Source organism: Rhea americana, unplaced genomic scaffold (genome assembly GCF_003343005.1).
Source record: "Rhea americana isolate MKP2758 unplaced genomic scaffold, rheAme1 scaffold_9, whole genome shotgun sequence".
NCBI classification, from domain to species: domain Eukaryota; kingdom Metazoa; phylum Chordata; class Aves; order Rheiformes; family Rheidae; genus Rhea; species Rhea americana.
This window is the reverse complement of record NW_028187088.1, coordinates 1,162,355-1,181,510: the sequence shown is the minus strand read 5'-3', so window position 1 is coordinate 1,181,510 and position 19,156 is coordinate 1,162,355. Positions and strand designations below refer to the sequence as shown.

The window sequence follows — 19,156 nt, the reverse complement described above, 5'->3', positions numbered from 1 at the left end:
AAAAAAAAAAAAAAGGGAAAAAGAAAAAAGAAAAAGCGCTATTGGCATAAGGATAAATACTGGTAATGGCAGCAGCAAAAATACATTACATTCTGGTGCTGCACAACAAACTAAGTAGGGATAAACTGTTGGTAGATTTCTTTACATGTACAGTATTTATTACTTTCCTTGAAAGGGACACTATTCATCTGCAACATTTCATCCAACAAGCTTTTTCCAGAAGACATTATCAAGTTTCCTCTCCAATATGCATGCCATATAATCACTCTATTTCAATTACTGTCATATGGTGTGAATATGGTATGTATGAATATGTAGACCACTTGGGCARTTTTCCAGTTAAAAACTCGTAATGTGTAAAGAACAGGCAATCTTAGACACACAGTTTACAATGATATTTTATCACAGAAACTAACGGATCTTATTAGCCTCTGATAGGAAGTGTCTATTGATAAGTTCCTACAGTTACATCCTGTAGAAGGATTGTCTTATTTTTTAAGGCATGGGACAAAGGAGCCACGAGGTCTAGGCTCTAATCAGGAGTTTCCTACAGCCTTCCTGTGTGACCAAGACTGGCCAGCTGATGTCATGGGTGCTGAGTCTCACCTTGCTAACATTTGCATACCATTTATCCATTCACAGAATTGAAGACTGCTTTTTAAGGAAAAGTAAATTTAATATAGCTTTAATTTAGCTAAATTGATTGCCCTGAACTTTGAAATTCCATTAGTTTTTGACAAAACTCAAAGCTGATCTATAGGTCATCCCTAGGTTTCTTCTTTATCCACTATTCAGCATTATTTTGAATATACTGCAATGATGATAGGAGTCTTTGTTACTCCAGATACAGGCTTACAGCTTTTCAGTGACCTGGACTCCTAGCCTGGAGTCCAGGCTGTCCTACCATGCATGTTCTGAATCAGACGAGAGCAAGTGCATTTAGCCTGGCATGGGCAAAGTAGTCTTGTTGACTACAGCCAGTTACTCTCAGGAATAAGGACTGTGGCCCTGGAACCATAGTGATCCGCTACCAGAATCTTATTTTTTTGGAGACGTGTGGTCACTGATTCTAAAAGGAATGTTTTTCTAGTATGAGAGGTGCTGGTTACAAGGCTGTGCTTGTAACTTACATGCAAGAAGTATATAAACGAAGTCTTGTTCTGTTCATCAATGCTTTACAGTTTTTCTAATGTAAATTTGTTTGTTTTTTTTTTTTTTTTAAGGTTTCTTTCTAAGATTCAGATTTCTTTAAGGCTAGAGAGACTATTAGATTGTCTAGTCTGAGAAAACAAGATGCAGATTTTCATCATAAACCCTAGTACTGGGAATAATGAGTTCTTTATTTAAAGTTCATYTTCCAGAAACACATCTGAACTTGCTTGAAACACCAAGAGAGAGGGATTGCACCATTTCTCTAGTTCTTCAAAGTTTTACCCACACTTTCTGGTTTAAAAAGTGAATATTTCTCATCTAGTTTCAGTTTGCCCAGCTTTAACCTCCAAATATTTATTGCCGTTACTTGATTCATGATTTACTTACCTGTCTTTCTCCCCTAGACTAAAGAAATGCAGAGCAAACCTAGGATGGGAGTTCTAACAGGATGTTATTTGGTGACTGTGGCCATGGGAAAGAACACTGTAGTTTTTCAACGTGTGGTGTATCTTCCATAGTCCCTGTGTGGTCCACAACTTTTAGGCGAATCCATCTAACTTGTGATTTTTTTTTTTTTTACTTGGTAAAGAAAGGAAATGCTTGTACAGATGTATTGCCCTGCCAAAAGAGAGRACAGACTCTGTTGAACCTGTATATGCCTCAGCACTGGGAGCCARGACAACTTCTTTTAGGAAATGGGTGTGACAAAGACATACAGTAGATAGAGTAATAGTAATTGTGCAACTCTGTTCAAAATTCTAAGGAAAAAATAAACTAAAAGATTCTAAGTGCATMTCAGGATCTTGAGCTATGTTGTCATTATCTGAAAGTAGTCCAAAATGAAAACYAGCAAGCTCAAACATGGAAGCTGAGTATAACCCACCCTGCAATTGATTCTTTGGGCCAGATTTTAAGGGGTCTTAATGAATTTGTGTTCATGTATTGTTGTTTTCTGAGAATCCCCCAGCTGGTGCCAACAAATTGCACTTTAAAGCTTTTGACAAAGTTATGAATGTTTAGCGTGGCCCTTTGAAATGCTGGACTACCAGTTTTTGAAGGAAACTCAGGCACAGAAAAGATAAAAGTCTAGTATTTGTGCCTTTTGTATATATTATAAAGAGCTCAATGAAGAACTCTTTACCTGTAAGATCTAGAAAGAATTTCTACCAATCMCTGATGAGGACAGCTTTAATTCCAGTTTCTATAGTTATCCTTTCTACCTTTCCACTACTTTAAAAGCTTATTTTATGGTGGAATGTATGCYAATTGTTTGTTCTGAGTGAATTCTTTTTTTCTAATTTCTTTACGACTTTCAGAAAAAATACACTGAACAGATCCAAAATTAATTCTTTCTGCCATAATCAWACTTTTCTTTGCACATCTCATACAAACATAAAATTTGAGGTAAAGAAAATTAAATTCATGTATTCTGAGAGAGAGAATCTCAATTTATACTGTTTTTTTYCATCCAGATTATGCAAAAATAAAAGCTATCAAATCTGTGAAGTCAGAACAGGGCCGTTCATGTGTATGTTTTTAATGATAGGTCTTAGAATGAAACAGAAGTGTTGAATCAGTCAACAGTTCCAAACATTTAAGCACAGTGGTTTGTGAATTCATCACTGTGGTAATTCCACTGAAGAACTGCTTATATCAGAAACAAACTTATTGCAATAACTGGTTTGGTTTCCACCACTTTTTTTTTTTTTTGGTGTGGTGGTGGTGGGTTTTTTTTAAGAAACAATCTTAATATCTGCTGTCCTCTAATAAAAATATTTCAATAAAAAGGTGGTACTGTAGACCAAATGCCCGAATGTATTTGAATCTATTATCTGTACCTATATAGTTGCTAACACTTTGTTCAACCCTTTCTAAAACTGCTATTAAATCTCATTCTCATTTTCCATATTAATAGAACAAGATTTCATTTTTAGTGTACCCTCAAAGCAGTAATGAGCATTGTTAACATGTAACAACAATGCCCAAGGGAAAGTTTCCAAAGCCAGTGTAACCTTAAGGTTTTGCTGTTGATGTGCTACTTAGTCATCAAGCTGAGAGCAGTTAGAGCTAGTCCATTTGGAGAGTTCAGCTGAATATTTCTCTTCAATATTTTGGAAGAATTATGAATGGTTTAGGTGATGACTTAGGGAGAAACAGGAATTTTTGCTTAATAGCTTAAGAACAGAGTGGCAACATTGTAAAAATGACTATACCTCCTGCTTATTTTAAAGTGTAACAAATTGTGCTTTTGTTCTGATGATTTTGCTTCCATGTAGGTTTTCATATGAGGTTAATGAGAAAACATTAACAAGGCATGCAGTATTGCATCTGAGCAGGGCAGCTGAAAGAGAGTTATTTAGTTATAAACAAATAATTGATGTTACATTTTAATTGCTTCTTCAGAAGCCCAATTCTGCCTTTTGAAGAAGTATTATCTGTCTTTTTAAATGCAGAGTATTATCCTTATTTTATTTGTCATATATAACAAAAATAAACTTGTTTAAAGCAGCAGTGCTTCGCTGATTTCAGTGATGGTCATAATAAATCAGTCAAGAGCCTATGCATTGAAGTTCCTGTGTGAGTTGTAATAAAGCAAAATGACCTCCCTGAGTGCTAGAATTGAAGTTTGGATTTTTAGGTTAACTGAAAGTTGCCTAAGAGGCTTGAGAATTCCCTCTTTGGTGTACATATAACAAGGCTGAAGAACAGTGTATTACAGCAATGATATGGAATAAGCATTCATTTTCATTTCATTTTTGAGGCCTTGCTTTTATTGCTGTTAAAATCAAAACAAATATTTCAACATAAAGACTAATGACACCTTGAAACCTTTCTGACCCATGCACTGTTTCAAAATTGGAAACTATTGGTGTGTAGGAGTGGAAATGTTTTTTTTGCTTGAGTTTAGTTTATAGAATTGATGCCTAAATTATTGTCATTTAGCCATCTTGATTCACAGCACATGGTCACACCATTGCCCTTTCGTTGGGTATAAACTAAAGGTCATCATGTCCTAAAACAACTAAATATGAACAGACAAGTTCAATAATGTCAAAGCTTAGAAATATTGACAGTCTAAGAAATGTTCTGCATATTGTATGGTTCTGTCCTTTTCTTTGAAATGGGTAGGAGTATAGGAGTAATCTTAATGGTCAGTTAAACTCCAGACCCTTGCAATTTCTTAAGTTARATGCATTTCACTTTAGAGCTGGACCTGATGTTGCTTTTCAGTAAAACCGTTGGTTTGTGTTGTAGGAAGAGACTCCTCCTTAAGAAGGGATTCTTATAAGGGGCATCTTATAAGACTTCTTTAAATCTTTGTTTTTAATCTGAAAAATGAGTTAAATAGAGGTGAGATACCAAATCTTATAGCAGGAAGGCATAAGTCTGCACAAGGCATAGAAGGCTTTATAGGTTTTCTTCCACCCTTCCTTCCTGATTTTTCCACACTATGCTTCACTCTCTTGTAAGATAYTGTCTCTTTTGAGGTATATTTTTCTCTGAACAAAGAATCAGTGTAAGGCAGCATTTGAATTTCCGCTTATTATCCTTAAAATACAGCTACCTGGACCATTGCATAGGGAAATTCAATCTCCATACTTGGAGAATCCTCTCCATCTCTGTGCTTGGAGTCATCATCTGGTTTGCACAGATTATCAAAAGGGTGGTTGATGATAATACTGTAGAGAGAAATCATAGCTCTCAACATATTCTTCAGTGATCACTGAACAGGTGTAAGATGGTACAAGTTCCTGGACAGCATAATGTCCACTTCATATAGTTTATAGTCTGGTGCTTGTGATTCACTATTTGGACCTCAGCAGAAGGCTGAAAGCTATATTTGAGGCAGAGGTTTTACCTTCCGTTCAGGACAAGGATTCTGTTTGAAAATTCCTCCTCAAAGGCTTACAGAAATTAGACATGTCCCTTAGACATGGCTCTGTCCTCAACAGGCCTCATCTAGTCCCTGATTGACTGGTGGCATGTAGAGTTCTCTCCTGTCAGTGATCTTCATTTGGTTCTGGACTACCAAGTGTCCACACCAACTTCATTATTTGTACTTCTACTTGTGGACTAGACATCTTCTTTCATATCTAATCTGTGTTTTCAAACTTTTGTTTGGAGGATTTGTCATCTTAGGATCTGCTGTCCCCCAGCTGCAGGTTTTCAACAAGCGTGAACCTTTCCTGCCTAATAGCCGTTCTACTTTTTTTTTCTTTCTCCCATAGTTGCATCATTTCATTTTGTTGTTTTTTGAATGGGAAGCAAAAGGAAAGGGAAGAGCTACATTTCAGCCTGTTGTAACCAGAGTCTAGTTATGTTGAGCTGCTCCCTAACTGTGTATGCTGTTTCTTAAACAAAACAAAACAAAACAAAACAAAAAAATAAAAAGAAAAAAGTCCTTCTGATGTATTAATTCCTGCATAACAGTAGGCTTGTTTTCCTTGAACTGCATACTATAGTACTTTGTCTTTGGTTCATACAAGCTCTTGTTCCTTCTCCCTATGTTACYGCTGGATTCAGTTTTCTTTTCAAAGAATGAATGTATATGAGCATCAGCTTATAAATATATGTATTTGAACCTGTAACTGATTTGTGGCTGGATTGTTTTTGATCATTTTTATCTATCTGATTTGCATTTATTTGGCTCTGACTGGGTGGAGATAACACATAGAATAAATGAGAAAGTAAATAAAGGGAAAAGGCAGGGAGAGAGGATGTGTGAATGGACAACAGAGGGGGGAGAGAATAAGCAGGAAGAAATGGATAAATGGTGATTAAGAAGTATAGTAAGACAAGGAACAAGCAGTGATCAGAGTAGAAGAAGAGAAATTAAAAGGATTCAAAACTGMATAGAATTGAAAGTCTGAAAAGAATAAAAGGAGTGAAAAGAAATAAGTAAGAACTTGCTGCCTAATGGATTACACTTAGAGGAGCAGAAATGGGGTGCTTCTAATTATGCAAAWGAAGTAGAATTGTGTACCAGTGAAGGGAGGAGTTTGTCCAGGGAACCACCRGGCAATGTCCAGGGTTGGAATGATGTACACTCATTTTTTTATCTCTAATGAATAGTCCTGGACTCAGAGCTGTAAATGTAGAACATGTCGTGATGGTGAGTGTTTGTYACAGGGCTTCTGTACTCTGAACACATGCTAGTGGTGTTTCTGTACCTTTCAAACAGCTGTGTGTGGCATWTTCCCTGTATGTTGGATCAAGCTGAACCTTTGTCTTCCTCTTCCAGGCTTACTGGGGAGGGTTAGCATTCTATTGTGCTCTCCAGTCTGACCTTCATTCTTTTATCAGCATATGCAATTAATTAAAAAACAGCAGCAAAACAACTAAACAACATTAACAAGGCAGTCTTGGACTAGTCATATTGATGCTCCCTGTTTTTTCACATCCAAAATCGTGTTCCTGCATGTTATCGCTTGTCATGTTGAATCTCAGAAGTTTTGCTAGCACCTGCAGGCAGAATGTACCATTGTTCAGTGTTACACATTACAAATGTACTGCATAGCACAAATAAAACACAGAATGAGGTTTTGAAACTAATACTGTGACCGAGGAGTGAAAGCCTTTGTTATCATATTACCTGCTCTCTCAGGCATCTGACTTCTATTTGACTTCACTTGAATTCCCCTCTATTCATAAAACACCAACAATTACTGCCTCTCCTGCCATCATGTTTATTTTCTCCACTTTTTTTTCTTTTTCTTTTTCTTTTTTTTTGATGTCAGTGAAACTTTTAGGAACAGCCAGTTTGCCTGTTTTCTCTGGTTTTGACATGTGTCCATTTAACTCTTACTCTAGTGTTCAACTTTCAACAGATGACTGATTGCAAGTATTCAATGCTAATAATCAAATATGTGTTTAAAGTGGTTTGCTGGTGTATTTTTGAGAGGGAAACCCRTTCCCATTTCTTTTAGATCTATCACAAAGAGATCTCAGCCTTTACTGGAGCTGCTGGTTGCTAATGAGCAGTACATTACTATTAATAGTGATATACTTATATTGGCTGTAGTGGTATCTCAGGACCCAGCTGAGAATGAATCCTCTTACAATAAGTGCTAAGGAAAAACAAAGCTTTGAATTTCCTACCTTAGACACCTTACAGCCTGTGCAGAGGAGACAAACACAGCAAGTAAGAAAAGAAATGTAAAAGAGACTATCAGACCAAACATAATGTGAATTTCAGAGTGGCTGATATATAATATTGTTGGGATGCTGTTATGGCTAAGGCCTCTCAGAAAATGAAGATTGCCCCATGGCTCAGGCAAACCATGAAGATTAGCTTTTGTTACTTGTTTTGAATCCCTGGACACACATGGAAGCTGGGACATTTCTCATGGTGACGTCTGTCATTTGTCCCCTGAGGAATGAATCACAAAAGTTGAGACGATAGTTCTTGACTTGAAATATGCCAGTGTGCTAAATAAAAAATACCCATCAGAAAGAAAATACAGGATCTGCAGTAGGAGAAGGTTTTGGAAGAATATTTATTTATTTATGATGTCTCATTCTCTCTCTCTTTCTCTCTCTCTCCTCTTTCTATGGTTTTCCTTCTTTTTTCTTTTTCTTTTTCTTTCTTTACAGCAACTTTACGCTGCTCAACTTGCTGCAATGCAAGTGTCTCCGGGAGGCAAGATACCTGGTATACCCCAAGCTAACCTTGGTGCTGCTGTATCTCCTACCAGCATCCATACAGACAAGAGCACAAACAGCCCTCCACCCAAAAGCAAGGTACTGTACCAGGCTCTGAAGCACAATGTTTCTAATAGTGTTGGTATTTGCACAGCACAGTAGCAACAAAGTCAGTAACAGGTACCACCTCAACTAAGATCCCATGGGTTCCCTTGCAGTGTCCTAGCTATTGGACTGTTATTTCTTCCATCTTTGGTAATGTGTAGCTGGCTGAGGTCATAGGTCTCCAATACTAGCATGCAACTGTAATTTCTTTCCTCTAAGCTAGAGCTAGATTAGCAACACATCAGTGAAAGATGGGAAACGCTAGGGCATCTCRGTAGCAGCCAGATTTTGTCCTGTGGCTCAGTGGGAGTCTATGGAAGAACAAGTATCTAAATCAACGTGTACTGTGTCATAGAACAGGCTTGAACCTGTTTATAAAGTAATGAGCTCTGACTCTTGGCGGTAGCTAGGCAGTTAGATCTTTACTGATATAAGAGGTCAAGTTAGCAGCTTGTAGCCCCATTTGTAGAACGCTATCAGTGGATGACAAGTTAGTTATAGCAAGAAGGAAGATACAAAATATGTCTAGCCTATCTTTGCTGGCCCAGAGGAGGTAAATTCAGGTTCTATGATTTCTCAGCAACTTGTTTAGATTTCAGTTTCTCTATMAAAGAGAGATATATAATTGTTTCTCTGCATGTTGAAGCTCCCATACAGCAATATTCTAGCACATTGGTATCTGGACTGGGTAAACTGGTTGAAATCAATTTTCTAAGTTGAAGACAAACATTTTCTTCCCCTTCTGCCAAATCAACTTAATAAATGTATGCAGTATAATCTTGAGAATTTTTTTTTTGTTTTCATCTTTCACTATTGCTCATCCAAAAAGTAGTGTTACAGGTTTGTTTCAGCAATTTTTACCTTTTTTTTTTTAGTTTTGGTTGTTGTATTTGCCCATGAGTAGTGAAAAATCCGAACTAGCCATTAAAGGTCATTTACAAAAGGATCATGCTGAATTTACTTTCTAGGTTCAGTAGAACTCCACCAGTAGCAACAAAAGGGACTAACTGAATGTGTAAATAGGCTTGAAGACTTGCAGAATCAGGACTATACAGATAATAAAAATTCTTTAAGATTTTCAGAAGTCACTGAATTATTTTGAAGCACACTGCTTAATGGGTTGCATTTTTCTAAGTAAGTTATTTGCTTTTGAAAAGCAAATTACTGCTTTATTTGTTCCTCTGATAAATCTGATTTTTGAACTACTTCCATATTTTGCTAAAGACCATCCCATTAAATCAGTGGAATAAGATGTGCTTACTATATTCCACAAGTGAGCTTAGGTAACCGGTCACAACTGAATGGCGTTTATTAGTTGTTGCAAAAACAGCTAGTAAGAATTTAGCTGAGGAATTCATGGAAAAAGCAGTCCTATTTAAGTGACAGCAAGAGCCTGGTAAAAATGTGTCCTTTCTTTTTGTTGGTGTCCTCTAGCATGCTGTCCATGTCCTTTATCATGTCAGAAAGGATTCCTTGAATTGACAGTAGTGTCTTCATTTTTACCCTAACAGTAAAGTGGCAAAGATTAAAAATAACCAGACAAATAAATAATGCTATTGTCAGCTCAGTGAGATATATGTTCAAAGAATAAAAGAGATGGAACTAGTGGCTGTTGTGTTAACGTATCAAGCTTAAGGTCTACATTTTCTTTCTTCTCTCCTCAGTACAGACTTTCTGACTTCCCAAAGTTTGTCCTTGGCTTGGCCTCCTCTTTTATATACTGTAGAGCTAGGAATCACAAAGTCATGCAGTGCTTGATGATACGTTTTTTTTCCAAAATTTCATGTCTATGGTTAACAAGAGATTTTTGTGCGTTTTACAAGGGGTTTTTGTGTGTGGATAGCAGCTTGCTAGATCCACTACACTTAAAATCCCAATGTTGTTTTTGGATCTCGCCAGCGCAAACAGCCTGTCTGATGAAATCTAAGGGGACACAATATTTATTTTGTGGCAATTGTAGGCCTGCCATATCTACTGGTAACATCAAGCATAACCGTCTTACTGGCAGCTGTCAAAATCAGCTCTGTTCTCCCGTGTGTTTTGCTGTTTTTTCGTATTCATAGGTGTTCCAGTGCCTTTGGCTTGCAGCTCTGTAGAAGGACGCAAACAAGTTTTGTTTGCAGATTGCAAAAAAAGAGTGGGCCACAAGGAAAGGAAGGGGGCTCCAAAAGGCTGTAAAATTGTGCAGCATGAGCCCTGTGATGCATGCTGTTTTCAATCTGCTGTGTGCCAGTTGGAGGCTCAGAGAGAGAGCGAGAGAGAGAGAAAGGATAATGCTGAGAAATGATAGAGTGGCTGTGACCTCCAAGCTCAGCCTGGAAATCCAAGACATTGATTTCACTTAGCATTCCTGCTGAGAAATCCGGCGGAGTTCAGTTGTAATAAAAGAACAAGATTCTCTTCTAATGGTAATGGCGTATGACAGACATATCACTTTGTCTGTCCTCAGCACCAGAGAGAGGAGAATTGGAGAAAGGTCACCTGACCTGCCTGTGGTGTTGTGCGAATGCTATACTGAGCTTTGAACTCCAGCCTAGAAGCACAATTATTTATAATACTAAATGGTAAAGAAACCTTTATAGTGCCTACAGTAATTAGAATAAAGCTTACACAATAATGAAATGGCCTGGCTTAGAAAACACACTGGTAAATCTCTGATAGTTGCAGAAACTGAAGCTTGTATGTTGAAACCGTGCACCTCAGTTTTTGTCTTCCTCTGCTTTTTCAAAGCCTGTTTATGTTCAACATTTTCAAAAGTTTGTGTGTGTTTGCTGATTTTTTTTTCTTTCTTTTTTTTTTAAAAGCTGTCGCTAAGGAGTATCTGTCTTGAGTTTCACAGCTTCCCCCCCCCCCCAGCAGCTTGATTCACGAAGTAAATTCATGGTGGTCTTTCTCAGTGAGTCACCATACATCAAGCCTCCACAGATGAACAGTTAATGCCTTAGACAAGCTTTCAATAAATGCTGTTTGCTGAATCTCTATTTTCAGCCCACAGTTTACACTGGCGCAGCTTTGGAAATACACTCAAGTGTTTGGAGACAAGGAGACAGCCTTACCTGAGAGTGTGTCAGGCTACTGGCAAACATCTAGGTCACTTCTGAAAAGCTCTGTTTTTTTCCCCTCTTGTGGAACGTAAAGTTACTGTGCTGCTCTTTGCAAGGATTCTTCAAAGTCGGCCTCAGCAGCAGATGGAACAACTGCTGGCTCTAGAAGTGCTGAGAAGCATGAGGGAGAATTTGCCAAGGATCATCCTTTAAATCTAGTAAGACTTGAACATCCCTGAAACTCCTCTAAGACCTTGGCAACCCCCATGTTGGCAAACCTTTTATCAGTGGCCCTCACCAGTGTTTAAACATTGCATTGGGCAGACTAACCTGGCATTTTCTGTTGTCTCACTTGCCTTTCAACAGATGTGACCTGGAATAGAAAAACTCACTTCCCAGGTTTCTGTGCTGTAACTTTTAGGAAACCATGAAGTAGAGATGCCATTATGCTGTGCTGCACATTCTGTCAAGTTTTGGTTAGGAAACTGAGCTGGTGCTGTACGTTCTTCCAAGAAGAAATCTCTGTGCCAGAAAAACTGATTTAAGAAACAGAGCTAGTGGAACCTGTCCAAAAGAAAATGCGTGTGTCTTGCGGAAATGGATTTTAACACAGCTTCTTCTTGAGCAGTTTTAAAAACAGCCGGTATGCTAATCATACCATTCAAATTTACCAAGGCCTCCTCCACAACCCATTTGAAAGGCAACTATCTTAAATTTGCCAAATTGTGCTGGATTTCCAAAGTCTGTCTTAAGCACATTTTGCCCTTGATGCTGTAAATACTGGCATGCTGCTCAACTGGTGTTCAAGGTGGCTACGTGCTCCCAAATAAGTAGGGGAGGACTAGGCACAAATGAAGATAAGGACTASGCAGAATAACCCACCAGCCAGTCTCGTGATTAACTTCAAGCTTCTTGCTTGCACAGTGCCACGCAGCAGAAAATAGAAGTAACATGATAAAAGARTATTCATGTCTGGACAGAAACCCGTATCATGGTGCTAGGGTTCTTACTAATAGGTACAAACTTCATYGACTTCAGAGGAGGTACATCATACCGTTAAATGAGGACAGCAATATCACCCTCAGCAGTAAGCAGGCCCTGTTCATTCCTGTCCTTGTTGTTTGCTTTTTGATGTGTGTATAAATACAAGATCTCGAGGGTGGGTGGGTGTGTGTGTGTGTGTGACAAGATCTTAGCCCTTTCTATGTAATCTTTCAAGTACAGTAATTCTGGAGTAAATTCTCAATGTAGCTTGTAAATGTAGCTAAATGATTCCCAGGATATGGTGAAGCGCAGTGCATTGTCTGTAGCATCTGCTGAAAAACATGAGCAATTCAGTGTGAAATGTTACAGGAGAGAATTCCTGGGCACTTTTCTTTTAACCTTGTTATGCCCTCAGTCCTAACCCTACTCACAGTTGTGTCTCCATCAATGGCAACAGCACACAGATTGTCCAAATCAATTTTTTTGTTCTTTTCAAATACTTCTGGCMGTGATGTTACTATTTGCTCAGCAGTAGCACCTGGGAGTTGTGACAAGGAAAGGAAATGTGTTTCAGACAAGCCAGAAACAGCACTAAGCAGTTGGATATACACAATCAGATTCTCCTCAACTGCATTATCCAGACAAATATCAGTGTGAATCTTTAACTGAGGATGGTACTTTATTTTTGCATTATTTGATCCTGTGATCACCAGAGTAAACATTGGATTGAAAATCTTTCATGCTGCTTATAGTCAGCAACAGAATCTTCTTTGAAAGACTAAGAGCTTGCCCCTCTAATACAGCACAGATTGGCCTTAAAATGGCCAAAGATTATCCATGGGAGCTTCTTCTATATTTGAGGAGTATCTGCTGACAGTGCTACAGTTGCTGCCATATGCAACAGCTTATGGTAGGGTAGAAAGGGACCAGCGGCGTACTTGCTCCCTTTTCTCCCAGGCAAGCAAGTCTGAATGGGAAACTACATCTGATTCGCTGTTGGCTTTGCTGTCAGYGATATCTAATCATAGGGATATAATAAAGAGAAGGAGACATTGGATATGGGAATTTCAATTTGGACACGACTGTAGACTTCCATATTAGGAAAAAAATGAAAACCATTTACTAATGGGGAGCTGGTTGGGAATTTGTTCTCTCAATCAAAACTGATAATAGGAATGTACTTACCAGTGTCAGCAGGAAAGTTTTCTTGACTCAGGTTAAAAATATGATTAAAAAATAATAATATAGAGGGAAGCAGTGAGAACAAGGCCCCAGGATGGCTTGGTAGTAAGAATAGTCATTGAAATGGTATTTCTGGTTGTAATTCAGGCAAATTGTTGATCTGAGCTTCATTTTAGATAACTACTCTAAGCAGTCCAGCTGTTTGGGGATCTTTGTCTCCCTTTTTTTCTCTTCTCTCTTTTGTATGCTAGTATAGAGTGTGAAAGTTTATACTGGGGGAAAAGTTAAGCTCCATTATGCACATGATTGTACCAGTTTGCTTGCTACATCAGGCTATGACTATTGCAGAGGCTTAGCTGATAAGTAGTAGCAGGACTATTGCAGAGGCCTAGTTGATAAATAGCTGTATAGATTGCTTTTACCCTCCAAATTTTCTTCTTTGATCACTTTGGTTTTCATGTTAGAGGAAAGTAATTAATTTCAGCTCTCCAGATGATGGCTACGTTGCTATTCATGTGTAGAAGGATATTGGTATTTCYCCTTCGTAACACTTTTTATTATTGAATGCTATCAAATATTTTTGGAGAGGTGCGCTAACTGTTCTTCCCAGCACTGCAAAGTACTTTGGCTGTAAAGAGGACAGTTGTATGATAAAGAGGACTGGTCTTGGCTGTGTWCAGCTGATTAAATGATGCTGGATGGGGCCAAACTTTTTTTTTTCCCCTCCTGCCTGCAAAGTGCTAGAGAAGAGAGAAAGGAACAATGTGAAATGAGCACGTTGCCTGTGTTAGACCTTGTATAATAATTATTGTCTTCTTTATTGACCAAAGAGCTCAGCAGCTGCTGAATGCATTTCCAGACAGCAAGGAATTAAGGTATTCTTACTTTCAGTAAAGAGAATAGTGAGGTATTTTAGAGTGAAGGGTTTCCCGAAAGTAATAGRAGACACACCATCCCTGCTAGAACATTGCTGTGTTTACAATAGGCTTATCTCCAAGATTTGCAAGCTCTTTAGTTGTTGTGAATTTTTTGGGCTGTACACAATTCTTTAATTACCATTAATTTAAAAATCCTTGTAAATGAATCCAYTAAACTTTTCCACACCAGAGTAGCAGTTAGACCTAGAATATTATAAATCCATGTATTCAAAACTTTACTTAGTGCTTGCATTTCCCAAATCCCTTGTCAGTCTATTTAACAGGTTAGAAATAGTTGTAAAATAGTTGAGAAAAGAGTTGATAGTATGGACACAATGATGTATAGGGAGCTATAAACTGAGACYTTACCTGTGCTATAGTGCTTGGTGGTGCTTTAATATCTGTGTCCATCCTCTTATGGAGAGCTTGTAGCTAATTATCTTTTTACCTGGCAGCCTTTTTTGTTTGCTGCCTTATTTTTTTACTCCTAAATAGCAGAATGTAGAGTGGGTGACGGGATCTTGGAGACTTTTCTCTTCTTTGCTCTCCTCCCTGTACTTGACAGCCAGGCATATAAACAAATTTTAAACAGTTTGCCTGAGCACAGTGAAATGATGTGTGTTAATGGAACTTCCTAAGATACTTGTTTAAAATAGAGAGTGTGTTCTGAACAATAAAACAGTGTTAATAACAGTATCTAAAAAGCAGCAGCAACAGTAGGAACTAACACAGCCTTCTTCTTGTTTTCCATACCTCTCCGTTTGCCAAAAAATAAACTAAATACTTGACAGGGCTGCTAGGATGCTCTTTTAGATCGACTCTCCACAGTTTCGTTTCTTGATGCCATGCCTCTGTGGCAGGAGCCTGTCTCTCAAGCACAGTTGCCAGCCAGTCAGCCCTTGCAAGACTCTCAGTCAGTGCTTTTAGTAACAAAAACTCGGAAGAAAACATAACAAAAGGAAATGGGGAACAAAAGCCCCCTGAAGTCTGTAGTTCACAAAACAAAAGTAAGTCACACAAATTAAGCAAGACCACTGCATTTCTGAAAAAGAGGTCTTCAGAAACCAGACTGGGAACAACAGGAGATGTAAAACAAAGTGGTAATGACTAACATGCAGTCTGTGCTCCTGACAAGTTCCTCACTGTTCCTTGCCAGGGCCATCCTTACCCTGCGTGAACCAATAAACAATCCATATTTTCCTAAGTGGGAAAAGTTTGGGTAGGAGAGGAGGAGCACGAGCAGACAGGGAGTAGTTTTTATCCTTGTTGGATAACTATTCCACAACACTGGCTTAGCAGTGACACTGCAGACTGAGACATTACACCATGCTCTATTATTTTCAGGAGGCAGCTACTAAAATCAGATCCAGTTTTAGGTTCCCTCAACATTCAGGAATGTTGGGACCTGACATTTTGTTTCAGTTTCATGTCTTATTCTGTTGCTTAGAAATATCTACGCACTTCTGGAGAGGCTGTATGACAGAACTACCCACCTAGTGTCACTTGGAAGAAGGAATTTCAATAAGAAAAAAACAGCATTTCAGAAGAGACTTGGGGAACCCCAAGCCAGAAAACACTCTCACAGGATTTTTTATTATTATTATTATTATTTTTTAATATCCCTAAGATAGCTGTTGTGCTGATGTACTCCGTCCCAAGAGTAGCAGTGAAAGGGTTTAGGAGTGACAGTATGGAATCTGGAGCTGCATAAAGAAAAAGAAAAGATTAGATTTTTCTGGTTACTGTTGKTTTTTGTCAGTCACCTTTCACATGGGCTTGTTCTGGGGGAATAGTTGGAAAGTACGTAGGAGAAATGGTTTCTGCTGTGTAAGAGAAACTAAGCRTGAGAAGTTCATACATGAAGTTCAGCTTGAGGGGAAGTGTTCTTCATAGGGGGTTTCTAAGWATCAGAGTATCTTTCACAGCACTGAAAAGTTGAAGGACTGATACTAGCTACAAATTCAGATGTAGATAACAGAATTGTTATCRCCAGTGTTGTGATAATTTCTGGTTACCTTCTTAATATGAAATTAAGTTCYTCTGTCTTTTTACTAGAGATTTATTTTCTAGACTCTGAGCTGTTAGACACTCTAAGTCAAGGAATGTGCTTATTCCAGGAGCACAGGTTTGTGCAAAATAGTGGCAGCATGTTGGTTTCAGAGAGTAGGAGACAGCCTSAAATGGAGCAAAAGATTGATTCTACAAAATTCTTCTGCAAGGAAGCCAGATGCTTCAATTTAGGCACAAAATTTTCCCTTTCACATCAAGTCCACATTTAAGTGCTTAGGTATTTTTTAGCATGTGTTTATAAAGACAGATAAAGTCCACAGGYTGTCATGGCAGGGCTGTCCACTGGACAGCAGTGTACCCATCCTTTATAGGACACACTCTGTACACACACATAGCACTCTTCAACACAGAAAGTAAATTTCTGAGCTGCTTGTACCAAATTTTAATATGATCAGTCTGGTAGCTTCCAGAAGCTGCTTGCTTTATCTGCTGAGAGTGGTTTGCTTCCACATCTTAAATGCTAGATTTGAAATTAGCTGTTCTTGACACATTCAGACAGAATGCAATTTAAACTAAGCATCAAAGAAATCTGGTTTGCAGTAGGTATTAATGTACCTATTGCTGCATGAGTAACACTTAACAAGGGAGCTCTGCACACTTTTTTTTTTTTTTTTTTTTTTTTTTTTTTAACCTGAAACGTTTTAATCTGTAATCCTTGGTAGCTGTGAATAGTTGAAGAGAAGTGACATTAGCAGCAGAATGGAGAAGGAATCTATTTGATTTTCAAATTCAAAGAGACGGTTTCTCATAGGTTGGTATGGACTCTAGAGTTATATTAAGTGCTTAGCAAATATTTCACTGAAGTTTCTGAGACCTTTACATTTGTTGTGCCGCATATATTTTAAATTGCTTGCTGTAAAATGGAAAGGGTGTGAAAGAGGGTTTCAGAGAAATTATCTGTAAATCCTGTTACTTTAAAGTATATAGGTTTCTCAGTGTAGCCATATCTTGTAATATGGTAATGGRTAGTTCATTTAAAGACCCAGCCACCAGAGTCATGTGAATCTCATTTTAACAAAAAGCTTCTGGCCATCGTGGCTGAAACTTACAGACAGGTATAAATATATTCCAAAGGCTTGGAGGGCAGCTACAAATAAAATGAATCTAAGAATTACTATTTTAATCAAGTAGTCTTAATTTTCAGTGACAAATCGTAGATGACTCCATGTTTGCAGTTCTGCAAAGGCATAAGCATTATTCAACAARATTACATTTTTTAACTGTGGTAAACCAGGTAAAAAATATCCAAAGAGGGTAGAAATTAGCAGCAGACAAACTGAGGCAGCAAATCATTTTGTTTTCTGACATTATTAAACAAGGACTCATATATGAAACCAGTTAAGACAATTTTGATTCTGATCACATACCTTTGTCCACTGATGGTACCAAACTATGATTTCAAATGTAACATTTTTTTTTACTAATGAGTCGGTGTAGTTTGTTCTGTTTCATTTCAGTTGCTACTTTTTTCCTGTTCTTTTGGGGGAAAGATAAGTTGATATCATGACTGATGTCTCTGAAAAAGAATTCTGGTTGAGGAAAATATATCCTTGATAAAAGATTGCTCGGTGTCTTGACCAGCTGCGTGCATGGAGGAGGAGACCTTGTCTGCTATAAGATTGCTGGAGAGAAGGCTCTTCAACTTCCAGTCATGATATAACTGAAAGAACATAAGTTAGAGCATTTCATAAGTTGTTAGTGTTTCTTAAACTTTTTTGAGTGTATGTGCCAGCACTTGCTAGTAAATTTAAAACAAATGGGGAATGTTTTTAATAGCTGCGTGTGTACGGAAGTGTAGCGCACGGGTTTGTATGGGCTTTCGGCTGACATGCCATGCAGTGACATGTCACGTCATGAATCAGCCACATCGCATTACATGATTTCAAGCTAACAGAATGCAACAGGAGTTACATAGTGACAAACACAACCCAACATGACATATCCATGGGAAAATTGGCACAAAAAGCTTCTTAAAGTTGAGTTTCAGGGATACATTTATTCCTCTCTAGAGTGCTCCAGAGAAGACTCTGAAGCAGTGTACCAGGAAAAGGAGAAATGTAGTGACAGAATACTAAAGCACTTTTAATTCAGTGGACCATTAGGAAGACAATATGATTATCACAGTTCTGAAGAATATTTTTATTATGTCAGGTCCTTATGAATTGCACTCTCCAAAAGTAGCTCTCTTAGGGCTGTAGTCATTCCAGGTCAGTGGTTATTTTTATCTTTAGCCATGCTAAGAGCTGTCTAGACTTCAGTTAACAGCTGTAAGTTAATATATTTTGAATTTTGCTGTTGGTTGTCTCAGTAAAATCTTGAATATTTCTAGTCTAAATTATTGTTTCTTCTGCTGTGCTTGCAGATCAGAATGACTCCCTTTTTTGCCTGTTTCCAATATTCTTAGTCTTCCCTAAAACTGTCTTGTTGCCTTTTTGGATACTCTTATGCTAGCCTCTGATGGCATCTGAAAATAATGATTCAGCAATTAAAACCCTGGGATGAATTAATTCATTGTTGTTTGCTTAAATGTGCACATAAATGTGCACGTATGTGTGCAGAAGARCTGAGCTTTCAATGTGCTCTATAAAAGGCCCAAACCTAATCTGGGGTCAGGGATGTTTGACACATGCATTTGGTTGAGAAATGAAAGTCACATTGGCATTTCATTGGCGATATCAGAAGTTAAAGGGGTGCCACATGACCGTTTGCCCCCTACGTTTCATTTCTGGATTTACACTTCCTAATTTCACAGCCTTAGGAATGCGAATTTCTCTACACAGAATGGGTCCTGCCAATGAACTGCAGCTCCTAAGCTGAATAATGCGATTTTGTGAGATCTGGGCAGTTCACTGGTATACCAAACAATTAAAGTTTATTGGGGCTAGCCTGTGAGGAAGATCACAGCCGCATCATTTTCACTAGCCAAAGGGAGAAGGTAGCATAGATATTCAGCGACCTGTAGAGCCGAAAAAAAGAAAATTAATAGGTACTTTCTCTTCTGCCTTCATTTTAAAAGGAGCAAGTTGTTCCAAGAGTACCAGTTTCTTGAGTGTTTGTGAA

General features: G+C 38.1%; 1 protein-coding gene across 19 annotated transcripts in view; it reads left to right on the top strand.

The window, feature by feature from the left end:
• SOX5 (SRY-box transcription factor 5) overlaps positions 1 to 19,156 on the top strand; it is a 636,975-nt gene that overhangs the window by 570,008 nt on the left and 47,811 nt on the right. For 17 of the 19 annotated variants that reach the window (XM_085324081.1, XM_085324084.1, XM_085324083.1 and 14 more), the window contains one exon: positions 7,747 to 7,893. The exons of the other annotated variants lie outside the window; for them this stretch is intronic. In XM_085324081.1, the coding sequence (XP_085180207.1) occupies positions 7,747 to 7,893 (147 nt within the window). The remainder of the gene's footprint in view (positions 1 to 7,746; positions 7,894 to 19,156) is intronic. 19 annotated transcript variants of the gene reach the window in all.